Source organism: Xiphophorus maculatus, chromosome 18 (assembly GCF_002775205.1).
Source record: "Xiphophorus maculatus strain JP 163 A chromosome 18, X_maculatus-5.0-male, whole genome shotgun sequence".
Taxonomy (NCBI): domain Eukaryota; kingdom Metazoa; phylum Chordata; class Actinopteri; order Cyprinodontiformes; family Poeciliidae; genus Xiphophorus; species Xiphophorus maculatus.
The window spans coordinates 23316066-23342352 of record NC_036460.1 but is presented as its reverse complement, the minus strand read 5'-3'; the positions used below and the strand labels follow the sequence as shown (position 1 = coordinate 23342352).

The window sequence follows — 26287 nt, the reverse complement described above, 5'->3', positions numbered from 1 at the left end:
TTTTTCTTTTTTCCAATGAATGAGTCATCAAAACAATTTAAATCATGACCCAGTTCAGAGATGCATTGCTTTCCTCATGATTTACTTTGGTTTACGTTGTGATAGAAGATGATAAAAAGATATAAAAGCCTAAACTTTAAAGATAAACAGCAATCCCTGTGTAATATGATCTATGGAGACCTGCATTGCATCTACTTAGTACAAGAATGTAAATATTCAGGTAAATATGCAGGTTAAGGAGATTTATCTTATCTCTCTTCCTGTTAATCCAATATCCTTAAAGGTATAGATTTAAATACTAATCCCAATCCAGAGTCATGAGAGTTTTAGAGATTTCAGTACATCAAATGTGGAAGAAAATAACAGTGGGAGACTTTGGAGGGGCAGGGGTGAAATAATGCTCCCTACAGTTGCAGATGGTGTCAGATTTAGGAGTCAGTAATGGGAAAATCGGGCCATTTTCACCGCTTTTCAAACCAAAGTTACACTTTCACTCATGCATTTTAACCACAAAAGGGAAAATGTCTATTTTCTGCTATATTTTCCTCAAAATCCTCCTCAAATACCCGTCAAAAATGGGTATGTAGATTGAGCATTTGCACAATTGCGCCGTCTAGTGGTTGCTCGTATAGATTGGGATTTTTAGTCCTGTCTTTTGATTGGCTGTTGATTTGGTCAACTGTTTCCGGAGGAGGAGGTCCTTCGTTGTTATATCGCGTAACAGTAATTCTTATTGGTTGAGCCCGTTCTATCTCCAATGTGATTGGTGCGTTCCTCCCAAGGCGGGTAGAACCTTCCAGAGCAGGGCGTAGCAGGAATTGGAGTTTGAGTTTTCTGGCATAAATACAAAGCGAGGCTAGGTTCACCATTTTTGTTTTAGTGTCGTTGTGGTTTATAACGGTTTTTTAACCGCACACGGCCAGCCTCTTTCCTCAAAACTTGTTCATACCGCTGGAGGCAAGACACAGAAATGTAAGTAAATGTAAGAAAACTGTTGTTTATTCGAGGTGTCTCAATGGGTCCAACGTGGCTGCTGCTGCTGACCACCAACCCTGTTAGCTAGCTAACGCAGAGTGTAGCTAACCACAGTCATTTTTAAAATGACAGCGAAAAGAAGAAACCTCATTGAGTGAAATCAATGTGGAATAAATACGGGATGAAAGCCACGTTGCTTTCCTAAACGCTTACTGTGATGCACTAAAACATGAGGACTTGTTGAAAAATACTGCATCTCATGGCAAAAACGTGAAATCACTGCCTTAGTGGGATGCAGGATATGTTATTACCTGGTTGCACCTACGGTAACATCTACATCCTGATAAAATAATACTTTATTGCAACTTTTCATGTTTTGCCCTGGTTGCATTGGTTTAAGGCATCGTCTTAATCAAGGGCGTAGGAACGAGTCTGTCTTTGGGGGGGACGCATATCGGAAACCTGACAGATTAGTAAATTAGCAGAAATGTCATAAACAATTGTGCCACCAACGTGTCAGTAACAATCCAATAATCAGATTAAAGTTATGCATTCACGTAGCACAATGACTGTCATTCCAGGACTGAACACTCACTTTATCATTTACCTCACAACTAGCAAGCTAAATACTCTGGTAGCACACACAAGCTACCAGATTCTGGTATATTCTATTGGTCAAAAGACATTTGGTTATTGGTCAAAGTGCATTGATAAAAGATGACTGGCAATTGAACAGGTCCTGCTTCTTTCTAATACCGAAGTAAAAAACAGCTCATAAAATAGGACTCAGCAGTTTTAAACTCAATACAGTAGTTTGACCAACAAAAGTAAAATCTATAAAGCAATTTTTGTTCTTCTTGAACGACTCTCTACATCAGTGCAACAGTTTGATCTACAAAATAAATAAAAATGATACTTTTCACATCTAAAAGACACCTCAGCTCCTCACTGATAACTCAGTCTCACTTTCCAGCCCTGCATTCAGTATCTTACCAAACATGAGCCATGAAAAAAACTGCGGCAAAAAAGCCTAAATGTTTTTTTTTCTCCTGTCATTTACAGCCACAAACATTTAACTAAAATATCTACTGATATGTGTTATTGTCTCTGCCTTCCTCTGACTCTGCATCCTTTCCTCAGGAGTCGCATAAAAATGCCTTATTACATGTTTAAAATCTTTCCAATTCTGTTGGATGATCTCTTGATGGTATTTATTTTCATTTGTAGAAACAAGCTTTTAGGTGGGGCCCAAACACAGTGCAGGATGGACGGTGAAGTGACGGTGGTTACCAACCCGTATGTGAATGTCCGTATCACAAGCAGCCTTTCCAGCTTTGAGAACCGCAGAAGGTTCAATAAAAGAATTACTATTGCAGAATTAAAGGTAATATACAAGTATAACATCCCTTGCACTTCACTTTGAGAACATTAACTAGTTCTACTTTCTAACTGTGGTCTATTCTGTATCTACTCTCTTGTACAAAGATGCTCCTGGAGATGAATGTGGGTGTACCTGCTTCCAGCATGGACCTGGAGATTTTTAGCACCACCGATAGGTTCCTACAGAAAATTGATAACGATGAAGCTTTATTTGGTTCCTACCCTGTGGATGATGAATGCAGAATACATGTACGTCCAATATTAAAAGTACCTGAAATGCAATATCTAGTGATATGGTAGATAAAATGTAAGTTTCAGTGGATGTAAGATTGTTTTCAAACTATGTTGAAAAGCTAGGAGTCTGGGATGTAAAAATGTTTTTTCTTCTTAAATTAAGCGTGGAAACACACACAATTATTGGTCAGATAAATTGGGAGTGTTTAACAGTCCTTTCTGCTTGCATAAGCCTGCATTTGATACTTGTAAAGTAAAGCATCTATTGATTTAATTGCAGTTTTCAGTCTTTGGTGGAACACTGTCGTCAGCGTGCTGCACCTTGACTTGTTAACGGCTCTCCTCACGTCGCTTATAGACTTACTGTCAAATATAAGGTCTGGGGTATAGGAAGTAAGAGTGTGTTTATTTAAATGTGTGCTGATCAGAAAAAGATCTGATCATCTTTAGTTTTATATAAAATATCTGAAGGTTTATTGCAGAACTTGACTGATATCCGCAACTCCTGTTGAAAATCTGCATAAAAATCTTCCCATGTGAACTAGGCATAATTCCAGATGCTTTTGGGAGATGTGGACAAACATGATCACCTCTTAAATTACAAATAATGTTGCTGTAGCTCTTTAAGCACCCACTGTGACCAAATTCAGTGATTTTTTTTTAATCAGCTATAAAAACCTTCCAGTTGTTTGTAATATGTTCTCCTCTCAATATATTGCTCTAAAAAGTTGTATAATAAATCCTCTTTTTTTTTTCTCAAAGTAACCCTAATACTCTTGCAAAAATAGAATTTTGACCTTTACTGGAATTTTATTTTAGTATAATCAGTGTGTGGATGGCAGCAGGGTTTCTGTTTTATTGTTATTGATGGTTGATGCAGAGGTAGGTTATCGCTGTATGGGAGTATGATCCAGAAAAACTTAAAGCTATTTAATTTGTCAACCCTGAAAGAAACTGATCAAATCTCAACCTTTTTTGGGGGCCGTATTGGAAGTAATTTTGAAATCACATTATTACCCGTAAGAAAATTATAAATTAAAATTGTTTTTTAATAGTTAAACATTACAGTAAAATCATTTGTGGTTGTCATGTTTGTCTCATTGTTTCCTGACCAGGTTATTGACAGGAGTGGAGGACAGACCAGCGAGTTGTTTGATGATTCCAAAGTGGAGAAGTTTGAGCTCTCAGATGAGGCCTATGAACAACGGAAAGGTAAAAATCTCACACACTTTTCTCCTCTTAAATTTGTTCCTAAAACAAATCATGGATTAAAAATTGATTAAAGACATTTTGAATTTCCCAGACTAATTATTTTGAAAGTGAGAAGACAAGTATTAAAGGTACATTTGTAAGCCCCTTTAGTTAAAAACAAAACATGGCCATTGATTTATATTTTAGTTAAGTAAAAACTCTGATTTGTTGATCATTCATTAGAAATGTATAGTTCCATGCTTTGAACCTTGAGTCACTCTTTATGGCTTTGATCATTATTGCTCAATGTACAAAATGCACATATCTTGTAGAATCCGTCCGGTCATTCTTAAAGAAGCAGAATTTAGGCCGCTTCAACGAGGAAGAAGCTGCTAAGAAGAAAGCTGAGCTCACCATTCGGGAAGAACAGCAGAAGGCTGCAGCTGAGGCCATTTCTGTCGGCAGCCGCTGCAAAGTGGAGGTCCCAGGGCAGCCCACAAAGCTTGGCACGGTCATGTATGTTGGTAAGTGTGCTTAAAATTTTCAGATTCATCTACCCTGACTTGTGAGCATTGGGTCAGAAGCAGTAATAATATTATAATATTTACAATATTTTTCCTGATATGTGGAGTATATCTGGTTTATTTGGACTGTAAGAAACGGCGAGACTTTCAGCTGATAAGATGAAGTACAGCAAGGTGCTCTATTTTGTCTATGTGCGCTCTCAGTGTGTGTCTGCTGGATTTGAAAATTCTGGCACCATTTTGGAAAACAAAATTCTGATTAAAACATCTTTAAACCCAGCTCATGTTGCTGAAGCAAGGAGTTAGAAAATAAAACAGCCAAACGTTCTGAATGCAGACATTACAACAATAAACTGATATTCCCATTTTATTAGTAACCTGTCAGTTGTCCTGAAGTTTCACTTTTTTGTGTTTAACCAAAATCTTGTGCTTCAGGTGTATTATGGTCAAACAGAACATGAAGACATGGCATAACATGCTACCGATTGCTGCAACTCAAAGAGAGTAGAGACTTCCTTTGCTTTGTTCCACTTAAATATACAGCTTTAAGTTAGTCTCAGTAAACACTGTTCAGAGTCAGTGTTGAAATCCAAAAGTTGAACTTGCTGTTATTTAGTTTAAACAATGGAGCTGATTATTGGTAGGAGTATGATGTCTGTTAAAAACACAGACGCTTATTTTTGAGGTTTCTGCACAGTCTTCAACATTTTCCTTGGCTGTTTAAAATAAGGGAAAAAAAGATAATGGAAAATTTTTTGCATTTACAGACTTTATTCCCGGTCCTATCATCTAATGTGTATCATTGTAGGTACAACAGAGTTCAAGTCAGGTCATTGGGTGGGTGTGAAGTACGATGAGCCCCTTGGAAAACACAATGGAACGTAAGATGATACCCCCTCCCCCATTAATGTAAAGAAATGGTAACAATTTTTGCAAATTTGAATCTTAACTTATTTTTATTGTGTGTCCAGCGTTCAGGGGAAGCAATACTTTGAGTGTCAAGACAAATACGGGGCATTTGTGAAGCCGTTGAATATGACTGTGGGAGACTTCCCTGAAGAGGATTACGGTTTGGATGAGATATAGAACTGTTCTGGTCAGGGTTTTTTTTTTCTTGTTACGGTCATTTATTTTAATTTCAGATGCACTCACTGAACAGAGAGGAAGGAGAATGACAGATTTATCGTAACAAATGTTCCTGTTTGTTCCGTGGATGGCATGATCCGAAGGCACTTTAGCTGGAAGTTTCTTTTCTCTGCAGCCTCACAGAAGTGATTGTCAATTTGTGACTTTAGACGAGTCATTTAAAAAAACTAGTTACATCTGACAACGCTGCACACAAGAAGGTTTTTTTTTTCAGATTAATGTATTTAAGTTTTCTTATTTTGTCTTGTTTTTGAATCAGTTTGAATATTTTTCCTTTTCAATTCATGTCAGTCTGTCTGAATTTTGTGTAACTGCGCATATTTACAGTCGTATTGTTTAAGGACTGTCAATCGAGTTTAAAATTCACTCTAATCATACTTTGACAGTAAAAAAGGTCGCTCCAGGTTAGTTGCTTTATGATTGGTGAGAGTAAATCAAAGCTGCAGACGGTGGATGCTTACATTTTTTTAAAACAAGTCGCTCTCAGAAAATGCATCACATTTATTTTTTTAAGTAACAGGTTTCATTTTCTTGTGTGAAAACTGCTTTTTCTGACAAAACTGCTGCTTTTTTTCCTTCTTTTCTTTTAAAATAAGACCAACTTCTAAGCAAAACATGGCGGCTGCTTTGTTTGTCACATGTCACCACTCTGTCCCGCAGCACAAGTCACATATTTGTGCAACTGATTTTACTCAGTTAGCTGTAGATCTCTGTAACAATTGCATCACTCGGTGTCGAAAAGCGTTGCATTTCAAATTGATGTTAGGCTATACGTGAAAACACTTGGCATACTGTTTAATTTGAAAAAATGTAAAATTGCTATAATTTCATTGTCTTTTCAATAAAGTTGGTAGTAATTATTATTAATTGACCTCTAAGGTGCTGGTGACAATATGTGCCAAAGGATAATCCACACTAATAAAGTCTGTACACATGATCAGCATTTGTTTTGATTTATTTTTTTGGCTAGTAATAATAAGTGAGTCATATATTGTGACATTGTCAATCCTGACCAACAATCCGATTTGGATTTTTCCTAACATAAAAAAGCTTTTTCCTCCTTACAGATTTTTGTTTTTGATTTTTGGGCATAGTTAAGTGTTTTAGCTTATCGGTCACAATAATCCGAGTAAATGCAAAATTCAGTTCAAAAGATGATGTCATGCCTTGAGGTTTAAAAACCTACTTTGCTAAATTGCGAGTGCTGTGTGGTAAGTCATGTTTTGGTTCATATAAATAGCCACACCAGGCCATATTGCTGTAGAATCAAGTAATTACCAGTTCCTGTCGGGCAACAAGTAGGAGAGGATCTCAAAAATGAACACATCCTATCTGGATCTATAGAACTTCAAGAAGAAGAAATGAGAAGTCAATTACATTTATCAGTGTGTAAAGGGTTACAAAGCCATTTCTAGGGCGTTAGTACCTCAGTGAGAGCCAATATCAACAAATGAGAAAACAATGAACTGTGGAAAACTTTACCACTAATAAAACCAAAGAAAGTCATGTAAGATAATCTTTGGCCGTCATTTTGCATATTTAGGCTCAAACGTATGTGAGTTTCCTGTGGGATAAGATTCAAAGGACACCAGCAAGTCCAATGTCTCGGAAAAATAAAGTATGGCTCTTAATCTGATTATTAAGCTATGGCATGATGACCTTTATTATCCCGTTCAATTTTAAAAATCTTTCCCTATCAATAAAACATTTTGTTCTGAAATATCAAATAACCACTTGCTTATAATTTATTTCGATTATAACGTTAAGTTACCAGAAAATGAATGACCCACATGTGTTAAACATTATGAAATACTGTTATTTTTATTTCTATGTTAAGTGACTTTTCGCAACTCGATGTTTTAGCATTACGAGAAGGCGTTGAAGGAACTCTCACAAGAAGCGTACGTCACTCCGATGACGGCACAGCGGCCGTATCGCGAGACTAAGCGCAGTTTCCCAGCCAGCAAGTGTGTTGTTTGCGCGATAGAGACGAGGAAAGATGGCGACGCAGGGGAGCGAGTCAACTAAACCTACAGTCAGCAACGGAGAGGTAAAATGAATGACAGCCTTACAGAGGGTTTTTACTCGCCACGTTCGGAGAGTTGGAGTCGGTTTGACGGGTTCAACGTAGCGTTTGCTCGTCCTAACATTTAACCGTGTCAACCGTTGCTGCGTGAGCCTCAGTGACGTTGTCAGTGCCGGTTGGTTTTAAAACGACCTCCCGTCGCCGCTCACGGTGTGTCGTGAAACCGGGACTGTTGACGTGTCGAGACACGGAGCGAAGGAAGTGTTGACAGTGGGAAATGTACCCGAGGGCGAACCTTAAAATAATCCCGACTATATGTTGAGTTGAATGTGTTTTAACCAGCTGACAACCGCAGCGTGACAGTTAGCTATCACAAGGCCTGAACCTGGTCAGCGCAGCATGGCTTGATTAACTGGGCCAGTGTGTTCCCACTCTTTTCAACTTTTAAGTTAAACCCTTTCACATGCTATTTTCCTCCTCGGTGTCAGTGGTGACCGTTCAAATGACAGAAATGCTGCCTCTTCAGATTGGTCGGGGGGGGGACCAGATGTAGCTTAGCCAAGAACTGCCGAACAAGGTTCCTACGCAGTCTCTTTACAGAATGGAAAAGTAAGCATAATGAATTGGCTTCAATTCGACAATTTTTGGCTCCAGGACAGCTTTAAAAAGCTCTGTCTCAAATAATCGAACCACACTTTTCAAATATGAACCGATCTGTCCTTCAAAAGATATACATTTTGTATTAGACCATTATGGCTTGTGAAACCTTCACCCAAGGACAGTTTCAGTCCTTTTTATTGGCATCTAAACTACCGTGGATCAGCTTCATTCCTGGGGGGAAAAGAGCCCGAAATAAGTTATACTATTACTATTTTGAATAGTTGTAACTCAAACTATTTACTCTGAAAAAGCACTAAAATTAATTTTAAATAAAAATCAGATCAGATGTGTAGGTTTTGTTTTTTTAAAAGCTTAACTTTGAGGTCATTTATGTTCCTCAGCTTACTTTGTCCCAAGGTCACAAAACGCTGAATTAATTTTTTTTTTTATCATATTGCCATGAAACCTACTAGGAACAATCATCATTGAATGTTTTACCTTCCAGCAGTTGGAGTAAATGTTAGTTAATTAAATTTATAATAGTCCTGTCATTAGCCAAAGGGCCATGTTTGTTAGTGTAGAATATATTTTTCACCATTTTAAAATGTCATCTACCATAAAACCAAAAACATGAAGCTTGTGATCTTTCTCAAAATAAATTATATAGTGAAATTCTCAAACTGAGACATAAACTGTTTCCAAATCTTGATGGAATCCTTTGTTGTATATAGGAATTTGAAAGCTTCATACAGACTGGTTTATTTAATAATTCCTATTCCTTTTGAACAATATTGAACTTGGATTTGTTGGATCAAAATTTTAACAATTAGTCCTGTCTACGTAGATCACTAACAGCAATGGGGAAAAAAATATGTATTTGGAGTATTTTGTGTATGTGTTTTAAAAAAATGTTTAAAAACTGCTTCTCACAATAGCTAATAAAAGTCTGTTTTTAAGGTGATAGCACAGCCATTAATTGTTAATCAAGTGATTGAAACTCAACAATGGTAACCACAAAAGCTCTATGATTTAATTTGGACAATCTGGCCATCTGACCAGATGTGTTTATGGTGAGTGGATCACATAAATAAAGATATTAGACCACCACATACCACGTCATTTAAAACTTTGAGCGTCGTAGATGAGTATGTAGTTCCATTTCTTAAAAAAATGTAAATTTGTAAGATCAAATTGCTCAAGCAAGCAGAACGATAGAAAGTCACAGCTGTATATTTTTATTTAAAAGATGGGTATGTTTTTTGTTTATGGTTAGTGCATTCAGTGAACATAGCTAACTAGTAAATGCAGACCTTTTATCATAATTTATATATATTGTATAGGACTTTACTATTTTGTTTTAAATTATAAAATAAATTTCCAAAATAAACTTCTTATTGTATTAAATAAAACTTAAAATGAATAAGACCTTAAAAGCAGGAAAATGGCCAATCTTTTTTTTTCTTCTATTGTTTGTTTTGCATGTTTATAATAAATACTTGGAGGAACAATCAAGTGGACATTTATTCCACTAAAAGTCTGAGGTCCTAACATGGTGTGTATCAGCATTAGTGGCATAAAAGTTGCAGTATTTGTAGAGAGATTTCTTAATGCACTTAACAGAACTGAAAACAACTTGGGTGAAGAACTAGAACAGTGAAGATACAACTTTCCCATTGAAAGTAAAATAGTAATATGGAGAACTGAAATGTACCTAACTAGGCAGAGATTGATCTAAATGAAATGGAAGGAACCAAAGGAAATGGAAAAAGAGACACTAAAGTACAAAAAATATTCAAAGGTGACTAAATAACCAGAATATATTTGCTTGACAAACTCATGCGTTATCTAGCTGGTAGAAAAGGCCCACGATCTTATATTTGTTCCCTCTAATTAAGTGTAGTGTTGCAAAAAGACAGTTATTTTCTGAACATTAGTCATCATAACATGTTACTAAAGGTCACTGTGACTCATCACTTTAAACCACTTCTCTTCTGTGCGCTTCAGTCTGATGCCCATCAAAATTCAAAGCATCGTATTTCACAAACAGATGAAACTGGATAAGAGATGAAGCAGCAGTGAGTGGCAACAAGAGGCCAAGAATGTGGATTATCATATGTTAGGTAGTTGTAAATCTAAAACTTGTATGTTGTTGTTTTAGATTTATTTTACAAACATATTTGCAGCATTTTTGTATCATGTATTTTAATTTGATCAAATGTTAGTGTCCAATGTTTGCATCAGCTTCAAAGGAATTCCTTAATTTTCTAAATTAATCAAAGTTCTTTGAGTTAGAACATAGTTGCCACTAAAAACAAGACTTATCCGTGTTTGGGAATCTAGATAGTGTCTTCAGGAATTTTGTGAATGTACTTCATGCATTTGAATAATAAATTTTACAGCCCTCCAGGATTTTGTCTGCCAGAAAGAAAGATGGTTTGCTTTGGTTTCCATGTTCCCGTACGGAACAATGCGTTTAAGTGTCTCTTTGGCAATGCAAATGCTGCGCAAAGATAAATTTACAATAAATTACAGAGCGAGCAGTTTCCCAGCTGTCCAAATGTCCCATTGCTAATCTGGAGAAGTTTCTGAGACGGCGTTCTGAGAGGGGCGCCAGTCGATGACACCTGGCCAGATTTAATCATAAGTGTATGGCCTGCTCTATTCTGTAACACCAATGATCTCAGCGCATCAGTCAAGGGTAGATTTCTCTTGCATTACATCTGAATGTAACTATGGAAAGCTTGGGTGAATCAGGCTTGTGACACAAAAACAAAGCTTTCCAAACTCTATTTTACTTTTATTATTGTCACAAAGTGTCCTAATCATTACAAATAAACTCAACTTTTTTAAAAACTTGTATTTGACGGGGGGTTGTCTCTAATCCCAGATAGAGGGGTAAAACTAGTGTGAATCATTTAGCTGGACAACCTGGTGAATGATTAAACTTTGTTCAGCTGGTGTAAATTATTATCTTAAGGTGGAGAGAGAACCTTTTTCTATTGCTGAGTGTATATTTGGGTTTTCTATACATTTGTTCCATCCAGGAAACAGAAGTTTATGTCCCGGATTATTAGCTTTGTTTTATTTTTGCATAGCAGGAGGATGAAAAGCCCTATTTTTGTCCACTTCATAGCCTTCAACAGTGAGGTTTATTATGTTGAATGCCAGTTGAAGGCTACAGATCTTCTCATTCCCTTGCTGTCTTTGAAAGCTACATAACCTGTTGAAACTGATGACACTTTTAGCTTTGCTCTGTCTGTTTTAAAAGTCCAACCAGTGCTCCCCCTTGTGTTTCTAACAACAGAGCAGATTAGATGGTTAGATGGATAGTGAATGAGTCTCATGACTTGCCATGTGCTTGTCTATTGTGACACTTGAATAGACTGTGGCCTTGCCAGAGGGGAGTGGGGGGTTACATTGGCATGCTTCAGCTTGGGGTAAAGTGACCACTAATATCTGCTTTTACTGATCCAAGCGATCATTTACAGAGACTAAAACCTTCAAATGAAAATGAGATGGAGGGCATTTACCTTCGGCCTCTACTTCTAAGGCTTTATCATTTCTTTTGGTAGAGTATTATGAACTCCGTTTCTTTCACCATTTATGTGTTTCGTCAAAGAAAACAATCTTACTTTGTTATTGCCTCATAAATTAAAAAGATCATTTATTATACATCAAAATGATTTGTATTCTTGTCGGGTCAATTAGAGGGTATACATTTTAACTTGGATCAGGTTTCTGGCTGCTAAATAAAGCTGTAAATGTGTAGAAAAACCTACCATACATGTTTTCAAAGAGACATTTTCCCATCATGCATCCATGCATCTTGTCCTTATCTAGATTCTATCTAGATTTGACCACAGTTGCAGGGACAGTTTCTGCACAATCTTAAAAAAATGTAAAGTGTGATATTTTGTGTTTAGGTATTTTCCAGGTTTGCATTAGAATTGGCGGGAGGGGAGAAAAGTATGGAGGAATATATCTATTGCAAGACTTTTTTTATTTCCCTTTTTCCCTTCTTTATGTCTGTTTGTTTTTGTAGTTTTTTTTTATTAGTTGAAAATTACAAGATGGATTAGGGAGTATGTGATTATTTAAAGTTGCATAAAAATGTTTGTAATAACTAATACTATTCTCACTTCATTTGTTGAGCAGAACAAAGTTCTGTTTCAGCAATACTTATTTACACACTGGTTTCCACTGAGACTGATCTGAACATCGTGGCATTATCCACTGCTGCATCACCAATGAACCTTCTATTTGGCCACAATTGCATCTTTTTCATGTTTGTATTTGTAGGTGAACAGCAATGGAACCGCTGCAACAACAGACGGTCAGGCTGTGCAAACAGCTGAAAATGCCCAGGATCCTCAGCAGCAACAGCAGCAGCAGCAACAAGCACCTAATGCCTGGCAGGTCATCAAAGGCGTCCTCTTTAGGTGAACTTTACTTACCTTTAATTGAGACTGAGTAACTCACTTCACCAGCTGGCAGATAAAGGACTAGCGTGTCATTGTAATAATTAATAAAATGTTATGTATTCTATTAGAATCATAATGGAGTCACTGTTTTATTGAAGGATACAATAAAGCAAAATAATGGGCTGCAGGTCACTTAGTTCACTGTGCTCCAGATCTGTGTGTAGACTGTGCAGTAGGTCTTTCTGCTTCTCTTCTCTGACTCATCATCTTTTCTGTGCAAATTGAAGCATAAAGAAGAGGACAAAAAAAGAGAATAATTTTTTAATGGTTGAAAAAGATCCAGTCCTGAAATAGAAACTTTATTATATTCCAATGTCATTTTTGTTGTCCTGACACAGCTGCTTCTTCAGCTTCTTCTTCTTTTCTAATTGACACAAATGTCATCTTCATTTGGTTACTGCAGTTAAAAAGCGATATCATTTTAATAAAGCAGAACATCCTGTTCCTTCATTGATGTATGTGATGGACTGAGCAGTTAAGGAACAGCCAGGCACCGGTTCAAAGTCAAAAATAATTGTTTTATTTAACCCAAAACAAAACTTGGGTAAATAATAGAAAAAATGACAAAATTTGGGCCTATAAAAGAGGTCAAAGTAACAGACATCAACTCAGACTAACTCAAAAAAACAGACCTCCCAAACAGAGACAAAAGGGGACTTAAATACTGGCTGATCAGGCCACATACAAAACACAAAGGGGGAAATACACAGAAACCTAACTGAAACTAACATAGCAAATCCCATTCCCCCCCTCTGGATGATGAGTAATGGTGTGAACCAATTTGCAGTCTCAGCTGGCTTGCTCCACCCCTTCTCCACCTCTCTGCTCTCCTAAGGATTGGGCAGCCAGCACTTAAACTCAGAAACAAAACAAAGATTAAATCAAGCAAAACAACAATGTAAACTAAAATGTGCGCACTTATTCTAGAATACACTGTGATGTGTTGCTTTCTAAACAAAACCAGTTATTCTGTAAATTAAATCCTAAACTTAAAGAAATCCAAATATAAGTGAAATGAACTTATTGCGTGTGGTGAGAGTGAATATTACCACATTTGTGTGGCTGTAACTGCAGCCATCACAATGTAATTAGTGATCTTTTTACTCTGTGGTGTTCTGTTTTTTGTGTGTTTTAAATCTACAAGATGGGACACTGAAGGCTTTTTATTTTTTTAATCTGTTTTTAGGTTTTAGTTGCATGTGAAATTCAGCAAAGGCAGTGGCTCTTATACACACGACTTAATGATGTTTACATCCAGATAAAATATATTACTACTTAAGCTCCAACTAGTGGATAGTGACTAAGCGAAACATTTTAGAATTTTAATTATCAGTCACTTAAGTGGAGTCATCCTGTTAGCATATATTCCCCTTTCCACCAAATAAAAAACTTTAAAGTTTCAACATGAAATCAAATTCCGATTTTAATCCAAGTACCACAGTGAAATAAAAATTACATTTGACCCGATTTTATCTTCTCTACCATTTTTACCTTCAACTGTATGTTGGCTAAATCAACATTTTACTGATTTGGTGTCGCTTGTTTCTCCAGAATCTTCATAATTTGGGCAATCAGCAGTTGGTTCCGCAGAGGGCCGTCCACTCCTGACCCCAACACACCAGCAGGGGCCCCCAGAGTACCCAGCAGGAACCTCTTCCCTAAAGACACCCTCATGGTACAGCACTTTTCCTCTTTGTCTTCCAGTTTTCTCATTTATGTGCATTAAAGATCTATCTATATATATAATATGTAGTGTTTTTTAAAAGTTGTTTGAAATATCTTTGACAAAATTTGAGTTTAAATTTAGTAGGCATTAATATTTTTTCAAGGCACTATACATATAAAAAGAATAAAGTATTCTTCATTCCTAAACAGCCCTCATGTTGGGATCCCTAATGTAATCTCAATGTGGCCGAGTGTTAGCATGCTCTCAGCCTACCTGGCTGCATCTCTCCTGATGCTGTAATAAGATAAACACCTTTTTTTTTTCTCACTGTGCCTGCAGGACCTGTATGTCTACGTGTCCCAGGAGGAGGTGTTCACTGACTTCAACAACACAGATGCCCTTTTCTGGTTCCACAGGGACCTGGTCTACGGAGACTGGGCCACAGGGGAGAGCGGAGATGGCTGCTCCCAGCAATATAAAGAGTTAGACATCTCAGAGGTAGGGGTTTCTGAGACTGGGAGGGAGGGGGTTTTACAGTGGAAGAGTGAGTTGATAAATTTGTGTCTGCTACTCTTAATGTCTTCCCGTTTGGTGCTTGATTGCAGAACGTTCATCAGAACGGCTCCCTGTACATTCATGTCTATTTCACTAAAAGTGGATTCCACCCTGACCCGAAACGCAAGGGGCAGTACCGCAGACTGGCAACAGTTCATTCAACAAGAAGTAAGGACCAGGAATACGCAAACAGGTTTTTTTTTATAGCAATTAAATAACCACTGATCACTGCTTTGTTTTTTTTCAGTGCTCAATAAATTCAAAAGAAGAAAGTTTCTGAAAACTAAGAATCTGCTCACAGGAGAGACGGAAGCAGATCCTGAGATGATTAAGGTGAACGCACACAAAAAAATCACAGTTAAGGCTAAAATGTTGTCCAACCCCTGCATTTTTGTCAGATATAACATCCCCATTTCAACAGGGGGCAAAAGAAGGGGAAAATATTTTCAAAATAAAATTTGATACATTTAACAGAACCAATTTTTTTTTTTATTTGTAACAGAGCTTACCTGTACCAATTGGTCTAATAGCTTCATATCACATGTAATGTAGCAAAGATTCCTGGGAAAGGTTGAACACAGAGAAAAGAGACCAAAGAATTTAGTCACCAGAAATATTTTCTGATCTAAATGAAATGAGCATAAGAGCATCAACACATTTGTTCTACAAACTGGATAACCCAAGTAAAAGATAATTTATTTAAATTTTAGTCTGTTTTTCTTAAGTAGCTTTTCTATTTTTTGTTGTTGGCTGTTGCTGCTCTGAAATGTCTCAACTATATTTCCTCACAGCGGGCAGAGAGCCACGGTCCAGTGGAGATTATCTCCCACTGGCACCCCAACCTGACCATTAACATGGTGGATGATCACACAGCCTGGGTGAAAGGCTCTGTCCCACCCCCTCTAGACCAATGTGAGTTTCACCTCCTGTTTTTAATGTTTCAGTTGTAACTGAATTTCTAGCTTGGTTTTACATCTGGTATTCCCGTTGTTCTGTGTCTGATTCCAGATGTTAAGTTCGACGCAGTAAGTGGCGACTACTACCCCATAGTTTACTTCAATGACTACTGGAACCTGCAGAAGGACTACTATCCCATCAATGAGACGCTGACCAAACTCCCGCTGAGGCTCACCTACTGCCCGCTGTCCCTGTGGCGCTGGCAGCTCTACGCTGCCCAAAACGCTCGCTCGCCATGGAACTTCCTACCTGAGGACACGTACGAGCAATCTGACGAAGACCAAGACTCCGTCAAGGTGAGCGCCCACAGCTAAATACAATAATGTGATGTCATGTTAGTTGTCCTGTTTTTGGTTGTAGTAGTGTAATCTATTAATTTACTGTTAACACGTTACATCAGAGAAGAAACAAGGTTCTAAATAATAGTGAACATTGTTTTAATAAAGATGAGAGTAAGAGCAGGAATATTTTCAAATTACAAGAAGGATGGTAAAAAGAAGATGAATAAATTTGTATTCACAATATTTAAAAAAGGAGTTTCAGTAAGGTTTGCTGTATTTGTACATTAGTAGATATTTTTTATTGCTTTCTGTATTAAAGAATATTTCAGTTTGTTAAAAATTATTCAGAATTTGATCTGATTTGGCTCTTCCTTAGTCTTAGTGTGATTTTATTATCTTAGTAAAATAAACCCTGTGAATAATTTTTTTGAGAAAAACATTTTAACTTGTATGCTTTAACATTAAAATGTTGTTTTTCCTTGTATAGGTTGCCCTTTTGGAAACCAATCCGTACCTGCTGGGACTCACCATTGTGGTGTCTATTGTACACAGCATCTTTGAGTTCCTTGCTTTTAAGAATGGTGAGTAGGCAGATATTTCTTCTTATTTTTCATCAAAAATAAAATGTGTTTTAGTGTGGTTTCCCACCTGAGCTTCACCTCATCATCCTCTGCTTCTTTTCTTTCCTTCCCATTAGATATCCAGTTTTGGAACAGCAGACAATCTCTTGAAGGACTGTCTGTGCGCTCCATCATATTTGGGGTGTTTCAGTCTCTTGTTGTGTTGCTGTACATTTTGGACAACGAAACCAACTTTGTGGTGCAAGTCAGCGTCTTCATCGGTCTTCTAATTGACCTGTGGAAAATCACCAAGGTTATGGATGTCAGGGTAAGTAAATAAACACTAACCAATGTGTGCATTTTGCTGTAAAATCAGGGAAAGTTTCTATATTTTAGGGAAGAAATTAAGTCAGAACCAAATTAAATGTGTATATATTACTAGGCCTGTCACAATAAACAATAAATCAATTAATTGCATGATAAACTAGAACAAACTCAATAATTTTCATTTGCTTGACTTATCATTTTTCTCTCTTTCTACTAAAACGGGTCTTCAGTCTGGTGCTCTGGTCTCATCTATCCCTTTTTTGAAAGACAATTTTGTCTACAGGGAGCTCAAAATTAATTTTATTTGTTATTTCTGTCGTTTTGTTCATTTATTTTGGATATTTAAAATGTCTTCCAGTTCCAACGTTTAAATGTTGATCAGAATTTAAAGTTTATTGATCTTTGAAGGAAGTGTTTTTATATTCTTCTTCTATTATTACCATTATATTGAAAATTGTCTCAAAACAACAATATTATCGTTTATCGCAAAAAGTTCCTTGACAATTTATTGTCTGGCAAAATTTGTTATCGTGATCTCAGAAAACTCAGTAGCTGCTGGTAGGGGCCCTCCAGACATTCAGGGGCCCCTAGAAATGGTTTAATTGTACCACAGACCATAGATCTAAACCTGTAGCATCATTTATAGAGAATGACAATGTTATTACATTTTATTTAGTGCATTCAGCTGAGAAAAATGATTTTTTACATTTAGGATTTAATTAGAAAGTTTACTTTGTAAAAGTTTAAAGAATCATCTTGACTTGACGTCAGACTGCCTGTAGCGAACCGGACATTTAGCAGGATGATTAAGTTACAGTCAGAAGTTTTCTCTGCAGCCGAAGCATTTCTGTGTTTAGGGGCGAGGCGGGTTTTGTCCGGCTATAGCGAGGACAATTATGAAAATATAAATAGAAACAGTTCTTCTAACGTCAACATCAGACCTACGTTTTTATTCACAAACCAGTGTATGAAAAATATTCTTGCCCATAATTTGATCATTAGAGGGACAGATCCCTGAACAACATGGAGGCTCTGAGAGTCATTATTAGACTGAAGGCTGCCAGACTAGTTTATTTTGCTAAATTATTATATTTAGCTAAATATTATTGCTGGGGGGTACAAGCAGGCCTTCTGACATACAGATTAAAAATAATAATAATAAAAAATTGAGAAAAAAAAAGACTTTTGGAAAATAAAAACCTCAAAAAGGACACTAGGGGCAAATTGTAGGGGTTGGGCTCATTATTTAATTTTTTTTACCACATTTATGTGAATTTCTGTTCTGATTGTTATTTTTTGCTCCCTCTAGTTGGATCGAGAGAACAAAATCGCAGGGATTCTTCCAAGATTGGTATTCAAAGATAAATCAACATATGTGGAATCTTCAACCAAAATCTATGATGACGTAAGTATGCATGATGTTCAAGATGCAGCACTCTAGTCATGTTTATTCCAGTAAATTCAATTTAAAAAGGGAAACTTGTGTAAAGATGAAGTAAATACTTTGATACATTTTTTATAGTTAAAAAAATAAGAATAAAGCTGGAATATTATTAAAACCAAATTTAAGTGAAGGGGATCTCTGGTAGAAATGTGACGCTACGGCCCGTTATGAACGTTGGTATTGCTGACCAGCGTCGTCTTGCAAATAGTCAGTGATGCCTTCTCCAAGTAAGGACCTGGGACAGAAAGCTTAAAATGGCTATTGCTAAAGAAGGTTGGCTATATTCAGTGTGTTGTGTCAAAGCATATTTTTTGAAAAGTTAAGTGGAAGGAAAATGTTGCCCAAGTAACAGAAATAATAATCATCGTTAACAAACGTTAAAAGGAGTTTCACTTTTTAAATTGAATTGACCTGGGCTGATGAAGTTGAATCAGTCAGCAGTGTTGTTTCCTTTTGGCAACCCTGAATGTTGATGCCTGATGAATGACCTGAACGGGTCTTCTAAGGGTGTCTGAGATTTTTTTTATTGAATTGTATTTCACTAAAACATCAATGAACATCAGTGTATGTAAGTAGCACAAAGTTGTGTTGACCTCCGTTCTGTGTTGTGTTAACAGATGGCCTTCAGGTACTTGTCATGGCTGCTCTATCCTCTGTTCGGCTGCTACGCCGTCTACAGTTTATTGTACGTAGAGCACAAAGGCTGGTACTCCTGGGTACTCAGCATGCTTTATGGCTTCTTGTTAACCTTTGGTAAGTTTATTTGATGGTTTCATGCCCTTTATTACATGTTTTTTTTCTGCTGCTTGCTCTCTGCTGCATGGAACATTTACAATAATCTCAGCTCTGACCATGTAAATAAAAACAAATCTAGATTTAGAGTAATTTAGGCTTGAAATGTTCCACCTGTCGAATCAAGGCTTTTTTTTTCTTTTTTTAAAAAAATGGAAATAGTGGAAATCCCCCCAAAAAACAATACCTGCATTTACTTTCTTTTATACAGTAAAATGTGAAATATCAACAGGATAAGCTCTTGGATTGAAAGTTTTATGCTGATTGATTCAGATTACAACAGCAAAACGTTGAAAGCTGTTATAAATTTGCCTTTTTGTATCTTTGTGTTACAGATTTTCCCAAAAAGATTATTATTTTGTTACTAAATGTTTAGTGCTTCTTTATCTGCTGGTGATCTTATTGTGCATATACTAAAATTCCTGTGCGTGCTTATATTGTTTTATGGGATGTTTTGTCAGGTTTGCTGCATCCCTTAAACTGTACCTGGTTGCAAACACACCTGCTGGTTTTTATACTTGCATCATAGTTGCACATCTATATTCCCTGTAGTCTCTGTTAAGGCTTTGTGTATTTTTAGACATCGAATTGCACTCTGGCAAGTTGCCTGCTTGCTTTACTGAGTTGATTGTATAACCAGCTGCTTTCTATCTCTGCTTTGGTCTTTTTAGGTTTCATTACAATGACACCGCAGCTATTCATCAACTACAAAATGAAGTCTGTAGCTCACCTCCCGTGGAGGATGCTCACCTACAAGGCTCTCAATACCTTTATTGATGACCTGTTTGCCTTTGTGATCAAGATGCCCATGATGTACAGGATAGGATGCCTTAGAGACGGTAAATCCTTTGTTGATGCAAATTCCCAAGTGCTTGAGAAGAAGACAACTGGACTTCTCTTGTTTCTTGAAGGCAAATGAGAGATGAAATAACATGAAACAAGAGAAGTCCAGTTGCCTTCTACTAAAATATTTAACTGATAATCTACACCAGCTGATAATTATGTTAATCAGAGAGGGTTATGTGACTTGAACATGAAGCGTGCTGTTTTTGTTTGATGCATTTTAGATTTTTACACTAGAGGCAGTAAATCCAGAGGCTTTTTGTTTGTTTGGAGGAAGATTTGCTCAAATTCTTTTGTTTAATATCAACCAAAAATGGAGCTCGCAAATATTTGCTCAAGGAGTTTAGCGATGATTCAGACCTGCTGTCCAGATTACAAGAATGCTGAGATGTCTGTCTCAACTTTTACTGTAGTTAATCCTCCAACTCCACCTTGTGGCAATTAATTGTAGCTACTTATAAGCTGTTTTCTTTTAATTTTGAAGAAAGCATTCTTGATTCAGCCCTTATGTTAAAAATCAGATGTATTTTTGGGCATTGTTTTTTGGATTTAAATATTTTGAATTTTGCTTATTGTAATTTTAAATATATTTTGTTTTACATGTTTCTAAACATTTTAATTCTCAGATTAAAACTAAGGAAGGTTCACAGAAAAAGAAAAATAGAAAATAAACATCTGAATTTCTTTGAACAACTATTTATAGCTGTTTGTCATTAAGTTGAAGAATCCCTATCAAATATGTTCACAATACTTTATGGTCAATCACATTTTGTTGAGAATGGCTGCGACTTTATTTTGGTTGTGTTATTTGGTTATAACAAAACAAAATAATCACAACCAAGGAATACATATATATATATATATATATATATATATATATATATATATATATATATATATATATATATATTTACCTGAAAGAGTCATCTACAATTGAAGAAGGGCCTGGGTTGGTCAGTATGCTTTTTTGTTTGTCTGCCATATTGGATTTAACAAAAATGTTCTTGCCCTTGCAGTGGATGGCCAGTAGTTGATGGTGTATTGTATGATGCACTGGTGTCCACTTCAGTGGTCTGTGTGCATTTGTAACATAAAAATCCACAAGAAGCACAAGAAAGAGGCTTTTAGACAGCTGTCCACTGCAGTGACCATTTTGTACAAAAGGCACATGGTGGCAAACTTAACTTCTTATGCTTATTTTTTTGTTAACATTTTTTTTCTTGCCACTTTCAAAGTTCAAATATTTGGCGTGTCCAACTAATAGTTGCTCTGTTGGCAGATTCTCCACTGCAGTTTAGGTTGTAGGTTGTGACAATTTGGAAAACTTTTTATGGAGCATGAATACTTGGTAGTTATTTGGTAGTTTGGATATTAAAGGTTATACTTATGAGAACAGAAAAGCCTCAAAACTAAACTCCAACTATTTGTTGTATTATGTTAAATTTTTTTTGTTTTGTTTTTTCTTCCCGAAATGTGTTGCCAATTTTGAGCCGCACTGATTCACTGACACATCCAACTTCTGACTCCTCTCCTGCAGACGTGGTGTTCTTCATCTACCTTTACCAGCGCTGGATCTACCGGGTCGATCCCAACAGAGTGAATGAATTCGGCACCAGCGGAGTGGACCACTCCCAGAACAACACCGCAGAGACCACGCCCGCTGTCACAGACAAACCAGAGGGGGAGAAAAAGAACGATTAAACACGACCCCGCACTTATCTTCTCCCGTGGCTCCGACCGCCGGGGCGAAGAGGACTTGTGGAAGTTAGTGCAGGGAGCGAAGTGATCGTTTAGCCGTTTAATGGACGCCGCTACAGAAAAAAAAAGAAAAAAAAAAAAGAAAGAAACAAACAAAAAAGTTGCAGTTTAACTGTTCCCTCTGATCTCTTTGTGGATCCGCAGAGAGTCCTATTCAGTGTAGACTTGGTAAATTCTTATTTCTGTTCCACCACCCTTCCCTGCCCTCTCGTTTTGCAGTTCAAGTGAAGTAATACAAAACGTGACGTACTGTATTCTGTAAGATTTCTTTCCGGAGGGTGACGATGTGTTCGGCTAGATGTTGGAAGGGGAACAGTTGCCAGTTTTTCCTCCATTTTACTTTTTAAACAGGGAAGAAAGAGGCCAAGTGCAACTTTTCTTTGTGTCGATTCCTTGTGAATTCTTTTTTTCTTCTTTTCATTCCATGTGAGCACCGTGTTTCGGGTTTGCCTAGAAACTTGCGTGTAGTCCTGGAGGAAACTGGGAAAGTCCTGAGCCACACTGGAGGACGAGACGTGGTGACTGGAGACACGACGGACGACCCCGCGGGGCGCGCTGCCCGCCAGACAATGACTACTACACTCAATTTTAAAAATGGTTAATGTTCTAGACTTGAACGCAGAGGAAAAAAAATAACAGCCTTGTTGGTATTAATATAAAATATTGATAATATTGATGACTTAATCTTGTTTTGCAGTCACTGTAACATTCTTTTGTATCTCCTTTAAACTGTACAGACTTATGTTAATAATTAATGTCCAAAATATTCAGAAACCAATGAGTTGGAAGCCTGATTTTTATGTGTCCCATCAGCCTGATGTCTGATTTTTTTTTTTTCATTAACCTTCACCAAATCACCACAGCAGCCAGGAAACCAGGAAACGTCAGATGCTTTCTAACAGAATTACAGTGTCTCTCTTTTTTTTTTTTTAAGCTCTGTAAATCAAAAGAGAAGGGTTCCATGTTGGTGCATATTAAATTTTTGAGCATCCATGTTTATAGTAAAGACTTAAGTGATTTGAAATGTCTATGCAACGCTTTGTTTTTCAGATTTTACTTCAAATTTTGTGTTTAAGACCTTTTTTTTTTTCTTGCATGCAACTGCCTTTTATTAGTTTCTAATGATATTGAGGGAAATATAATTTGTGTATTTTAAATACATCCACATTATGAGCCAGTTTTTAATCCTCTTCTCTAAATTGTCATCCCTTATGGTTCTGGTATGTCTGCAGAACGACAGTAACCAGCATTCAGTTTCCTGCAGCCTAAAGATGACGGCTAATAGACATTCTGTTTGCAAATAAAATATTAAATGTTTAGAAAAATCGGCTGTATTTATACTGACCCATCAGTTTGGAAAATTGAAACTGATATAAAATTTAAGCTAGTAGGTCTTGACATAGGTTGAGCAATCACAACAAAATTATCAAATATTTTATAGTTTCACTTCAGATAAATGCCTAAAATGTTGTACATATTGTTAAAAAAAACATTCAGTTTGCTTCTTCATGAGCTCCACTGTCGTCATATAGACAGTTGCAGTGACTGTGCACATTTAAGTGTTTACAGTCACCTTATGCTTTATAACTTTTAATTAATAATTGGGTTTAAAGTTTGACATTTGTTTCTGAAGTGAATTTTCTTTAAAGATTGGCATGTGCACATTCACTCCCACTACTAGTTGGTGAGTTGAACCTTTGCCGGCTGTCTCTTGACTGTAGCCATCACCAAGCTTCCAGCATATTTCTAGCTCAGTGTTTGACCCATTTTCCTTGGCAGAGCTGGTAGCGTTTGAGTAAACTGGTTGGTTTCACAAAAATCAGCTGTGACGGCCTAAATTGCATCAAAAACTAATTTGACTTTGGTTCCAAGCTCAGCATATAGACAAAGTATGTGTATAAATGTTGTTGTTGCGCAACACCCCCCCCCTCCTTTCTGTCTCTACTGTCTCACTCTCTGCTTCCTCTTCTGAGAGGGGAGATGTGCTACCAGCTCTCCATCTAACGGGTTAATTGAGTTTCCTAAATCTGCCGGGATTTACCCTGTCCAGAACTGAAGTAAACTCTGTTTAAGCTGGTTTCGAGAAACGATTCACCTGATTTTTAACGGCCTACATCCAGGTGTCTCACCCTTCTTCCCTCTGTGAATTAGCCAGACTGAGCAGCCTACAGCCAACTAGTTTCACAGAGCACACCTGTTAACGGTCGCTCGTTCTCTTATTTTACAACTTGCATTTGTTATTGAACCAGGTAGGTTTTAGTGACTCGGGCGAGTCCCAAGGATGACGTTTTAAATTTGGGCTACCAGCAACTTAAAAACATTTTAAACTTTTTCCTCTCCAGAATCAAACATCACAGCTATTTTACAACCATCAAAGAACTTTAAGGTGACTCATTAACTGAATGTCCACAACATCTTTTAGATTTTCTTTATGCTAAATATTTTATTAGTAAGGCATTTTTGCAAGGGTCAGTACAGCTTAATTCAGTAGCAGAAATAATCAAATAAGTAAAATCAATCATCTAGTCTATCTTTCCCTACTGCTGACACTGAAAACTAAAAAAGGAACCTTTGAGAGAGACGGACGGAGCCTGGCGCCTCGAACCCCAGACCTGGCACGACGACGAAGAAGGTGCTGCAGCAGGAGGAAGACGCCGATCGATGAAGGCCAGGATCTCCGCAGGTCTGATGATGAAGAAGGTGTTGCAGCAGGAGGAAGACGCCGATCGATGAAGGCCAGGATCTCCGCAGGTCTGATGATGAAGAAGGTGTTGCAGCAGGAGGAAGATGTTGATCAGCGAAGGCAGGAATCTCTGTAGGTCTGATGAGCCTCCTCTCCGCATGGATGGTGAGGTCACACAGGACTTGGTGCTGGCAGGAAGGAAGGCACCAGTTCTTCTTCTTTGTCTTTGCCTTTGTCTTCATCTTTGTCTTTGGGGTCTGAACCCAGCCGATGAGAGAAGTGCGATTTGAAGCCACAGGTTGTAGGGCTGACGGGTTGGTCCCCATGGCCGGACAGTCTTCGGCTCCGTGGCCCCGGCTCTTCTTCAGCTGCAGAGTTCTTTGTCCATCTCGATCTTGGCTCGAAGCTGCCCGGAGGATCCAACGAACGGTTCCTCTTTTGCACTCACCTTTTATAGGGTTTCTGACTGCTTAGACAGATGATCTCATATCCATCACTGTCTTACAGACATTTCCTGATGTCTGTGCTAATGTCTCAGAGTTGCTCAACCTCCTATGTCCATTGCCTGCACAACCTTTCACCTACTCTCTAAATAAGGCGTTGATCATCTCTGCTCTCCTGTTAGTTCCTTGCCTTTCACCTTTCACCTACTCTCTACCTCCAACATATCAGTGATGTTTAATTGCAGTTACACCTTTTACACCATTTCAAGTTCAATGTCAAAATCACATTTATATCACATTTATTTTCTTTAGCTTCTCTGATTTAGCATTCATTTATAATTTTATAACCATAACTTATATCACATTTATTTTCTTCAGCTTCTCTGATTTATCATTAATTTATGATTTTATAACCATAACTTATTAATTATACTTATTATAATCCTAATGTGAGTTATTACAGATGTTTTTCTGAAAAGAAACCAAGGATAATACATGATTCTAATTATTTGATGCCAAAGTTACAGTTACTTGTTTTTCTTGTAACTGTTCCCACAAATGTAAGTGTAAGTATTATTACAAGTAAACCAATATTAATATAAGTATTTTACTTTGAATCTTATCCAATTACTCAAAAATGTTTAGATTTCATTCTTTAAAACTTTACCTTTGAAATAAAGAATAGTCTCAGCTATTTTTATAAATCTGCAGGCTGGAAACTTACTTCCTCTTTTTCCAGGAAACCTGCTTTTCCTGTTTAATGACTCTCTCTGACTGACTATGATTTCTTATGATTAGATAGAAAAAAGTAAAATTAAAGCAAAGTTTGCATGAGACAAAAACAACACACACAACCAGATTTATTTTATTGACACTTAAGTCTACTGTTGGGCCTAGATATCACTTGAGTGATTCATTTTAAAGATAACTTTATTTATTATTACTGTTAAACTAACTTTATTGACACTTAAGTCTACTGTTGGGCCTTGATGTCACTTGAGTGATTCATTTTAAAGATAACTTTATTTATTATTACTGTTAAACTAAAATCTCCAGCATGGGGAAGTGGGATGAGCTCGGATTTTCTTGACACCCCCTCCACGAGGTCAGACCTTTCACATGCTGGGAGTCCATCACCCTCCTGCAGTTCGCCGTCCTCATCCCCTGGAAAGAGAAGATGTTCGTCTGGGATGTGAAGATGCAGATTCTTCATCCTCAGTTGTCACAGAGGGCTCAGTGTAGTCATCAAAACTCCACTTCTCTTGACACCCCCTCCTTGGAGTTTTGATTTCCCCCATGAGGTGATGAATGTCGAAGAAAACTTGGATCGCTCTGATTCTTCTACAGGAACCTTCGCTGGATGAACTGTCGGTTCTTCAGGATGTGGGATGGTTCTTTAGGGAAGATGGGCTGAGACAGAA

At 37.2% G+C, this 26287-nt stretch overlaps 2 protein-coding genes and 1 long non-coding RNA gene across 3 annotated transcripts; 2 read left to right on the top strand and 1 right to left on the bottom strand.

Annotated features, from left to right (window-relative positions):
* The first annotated feature begins 811 nt into the window (after positions 1-811).
* On the top strand, positions 812-6390 carry tbcb (tubulin folding cofactor B). Its single transcript, XM_005804130.3, has 7 exons — positions 812-972; positions 2203-2359; positions 2461-2604; positions 3705-3801; positions 4113-4304; positions 5113-5185; positions 5276-6390. Exons 2-7 carry the CDS (start codon positions 2240-2242, stop codon positions 5388-5390), a joined length of 741 nt encoding a protein of 246 aa, XP_005804187.1. The 5' UTR covers positions 812-972; positions 2203-2239; the 3' UTR covers positions 5391-6390.
* A 1006-nt stretch (positions 6391-7396) lies between these two features.
* Positions 7397-22768, top strand: clptm1 (CLPTM1, transmembrane protein). The gene is made up of 14 exons (XM_005804129.3): positions 7397-7500; positions 12376-12515; positions 14109-14232; positions 14563-14721; positions 14829-14946; positions 15026-15111; positions 15570-15690; positions 15787-16031; positions 16504-16597; positions 16714-16904; positions 18213-18308; positions 18965-19100; positions 19811-19978; positions 21520-22768. The coding sequence occupies exons 1-14, from the start codon at positions 7450-7452 to the stop codon at positions 21681-21683; spliced, it is 1893 nt and encodes a 630-aa protein (XP_005804186.1). The 5' UTR covers positions 7397-7449; the 3' UTR covers positions 21684-22768.
* LOC111612060 lies at positions 12689-16747 on the bottom strand. Its single transcript, XR_002754382.1, has 3 exons — positions 16665-16747; positions 15288-15339; positions 12689-12769 (listed from the first exon to the last, which is right to left on the bottom strand). It is a non-coding gene; the product is annotated as an uncharacterized LOC111612060 (long non-coding RNA).
* Positions 22769-26287: the final 3519 nt, after the last annotated feature.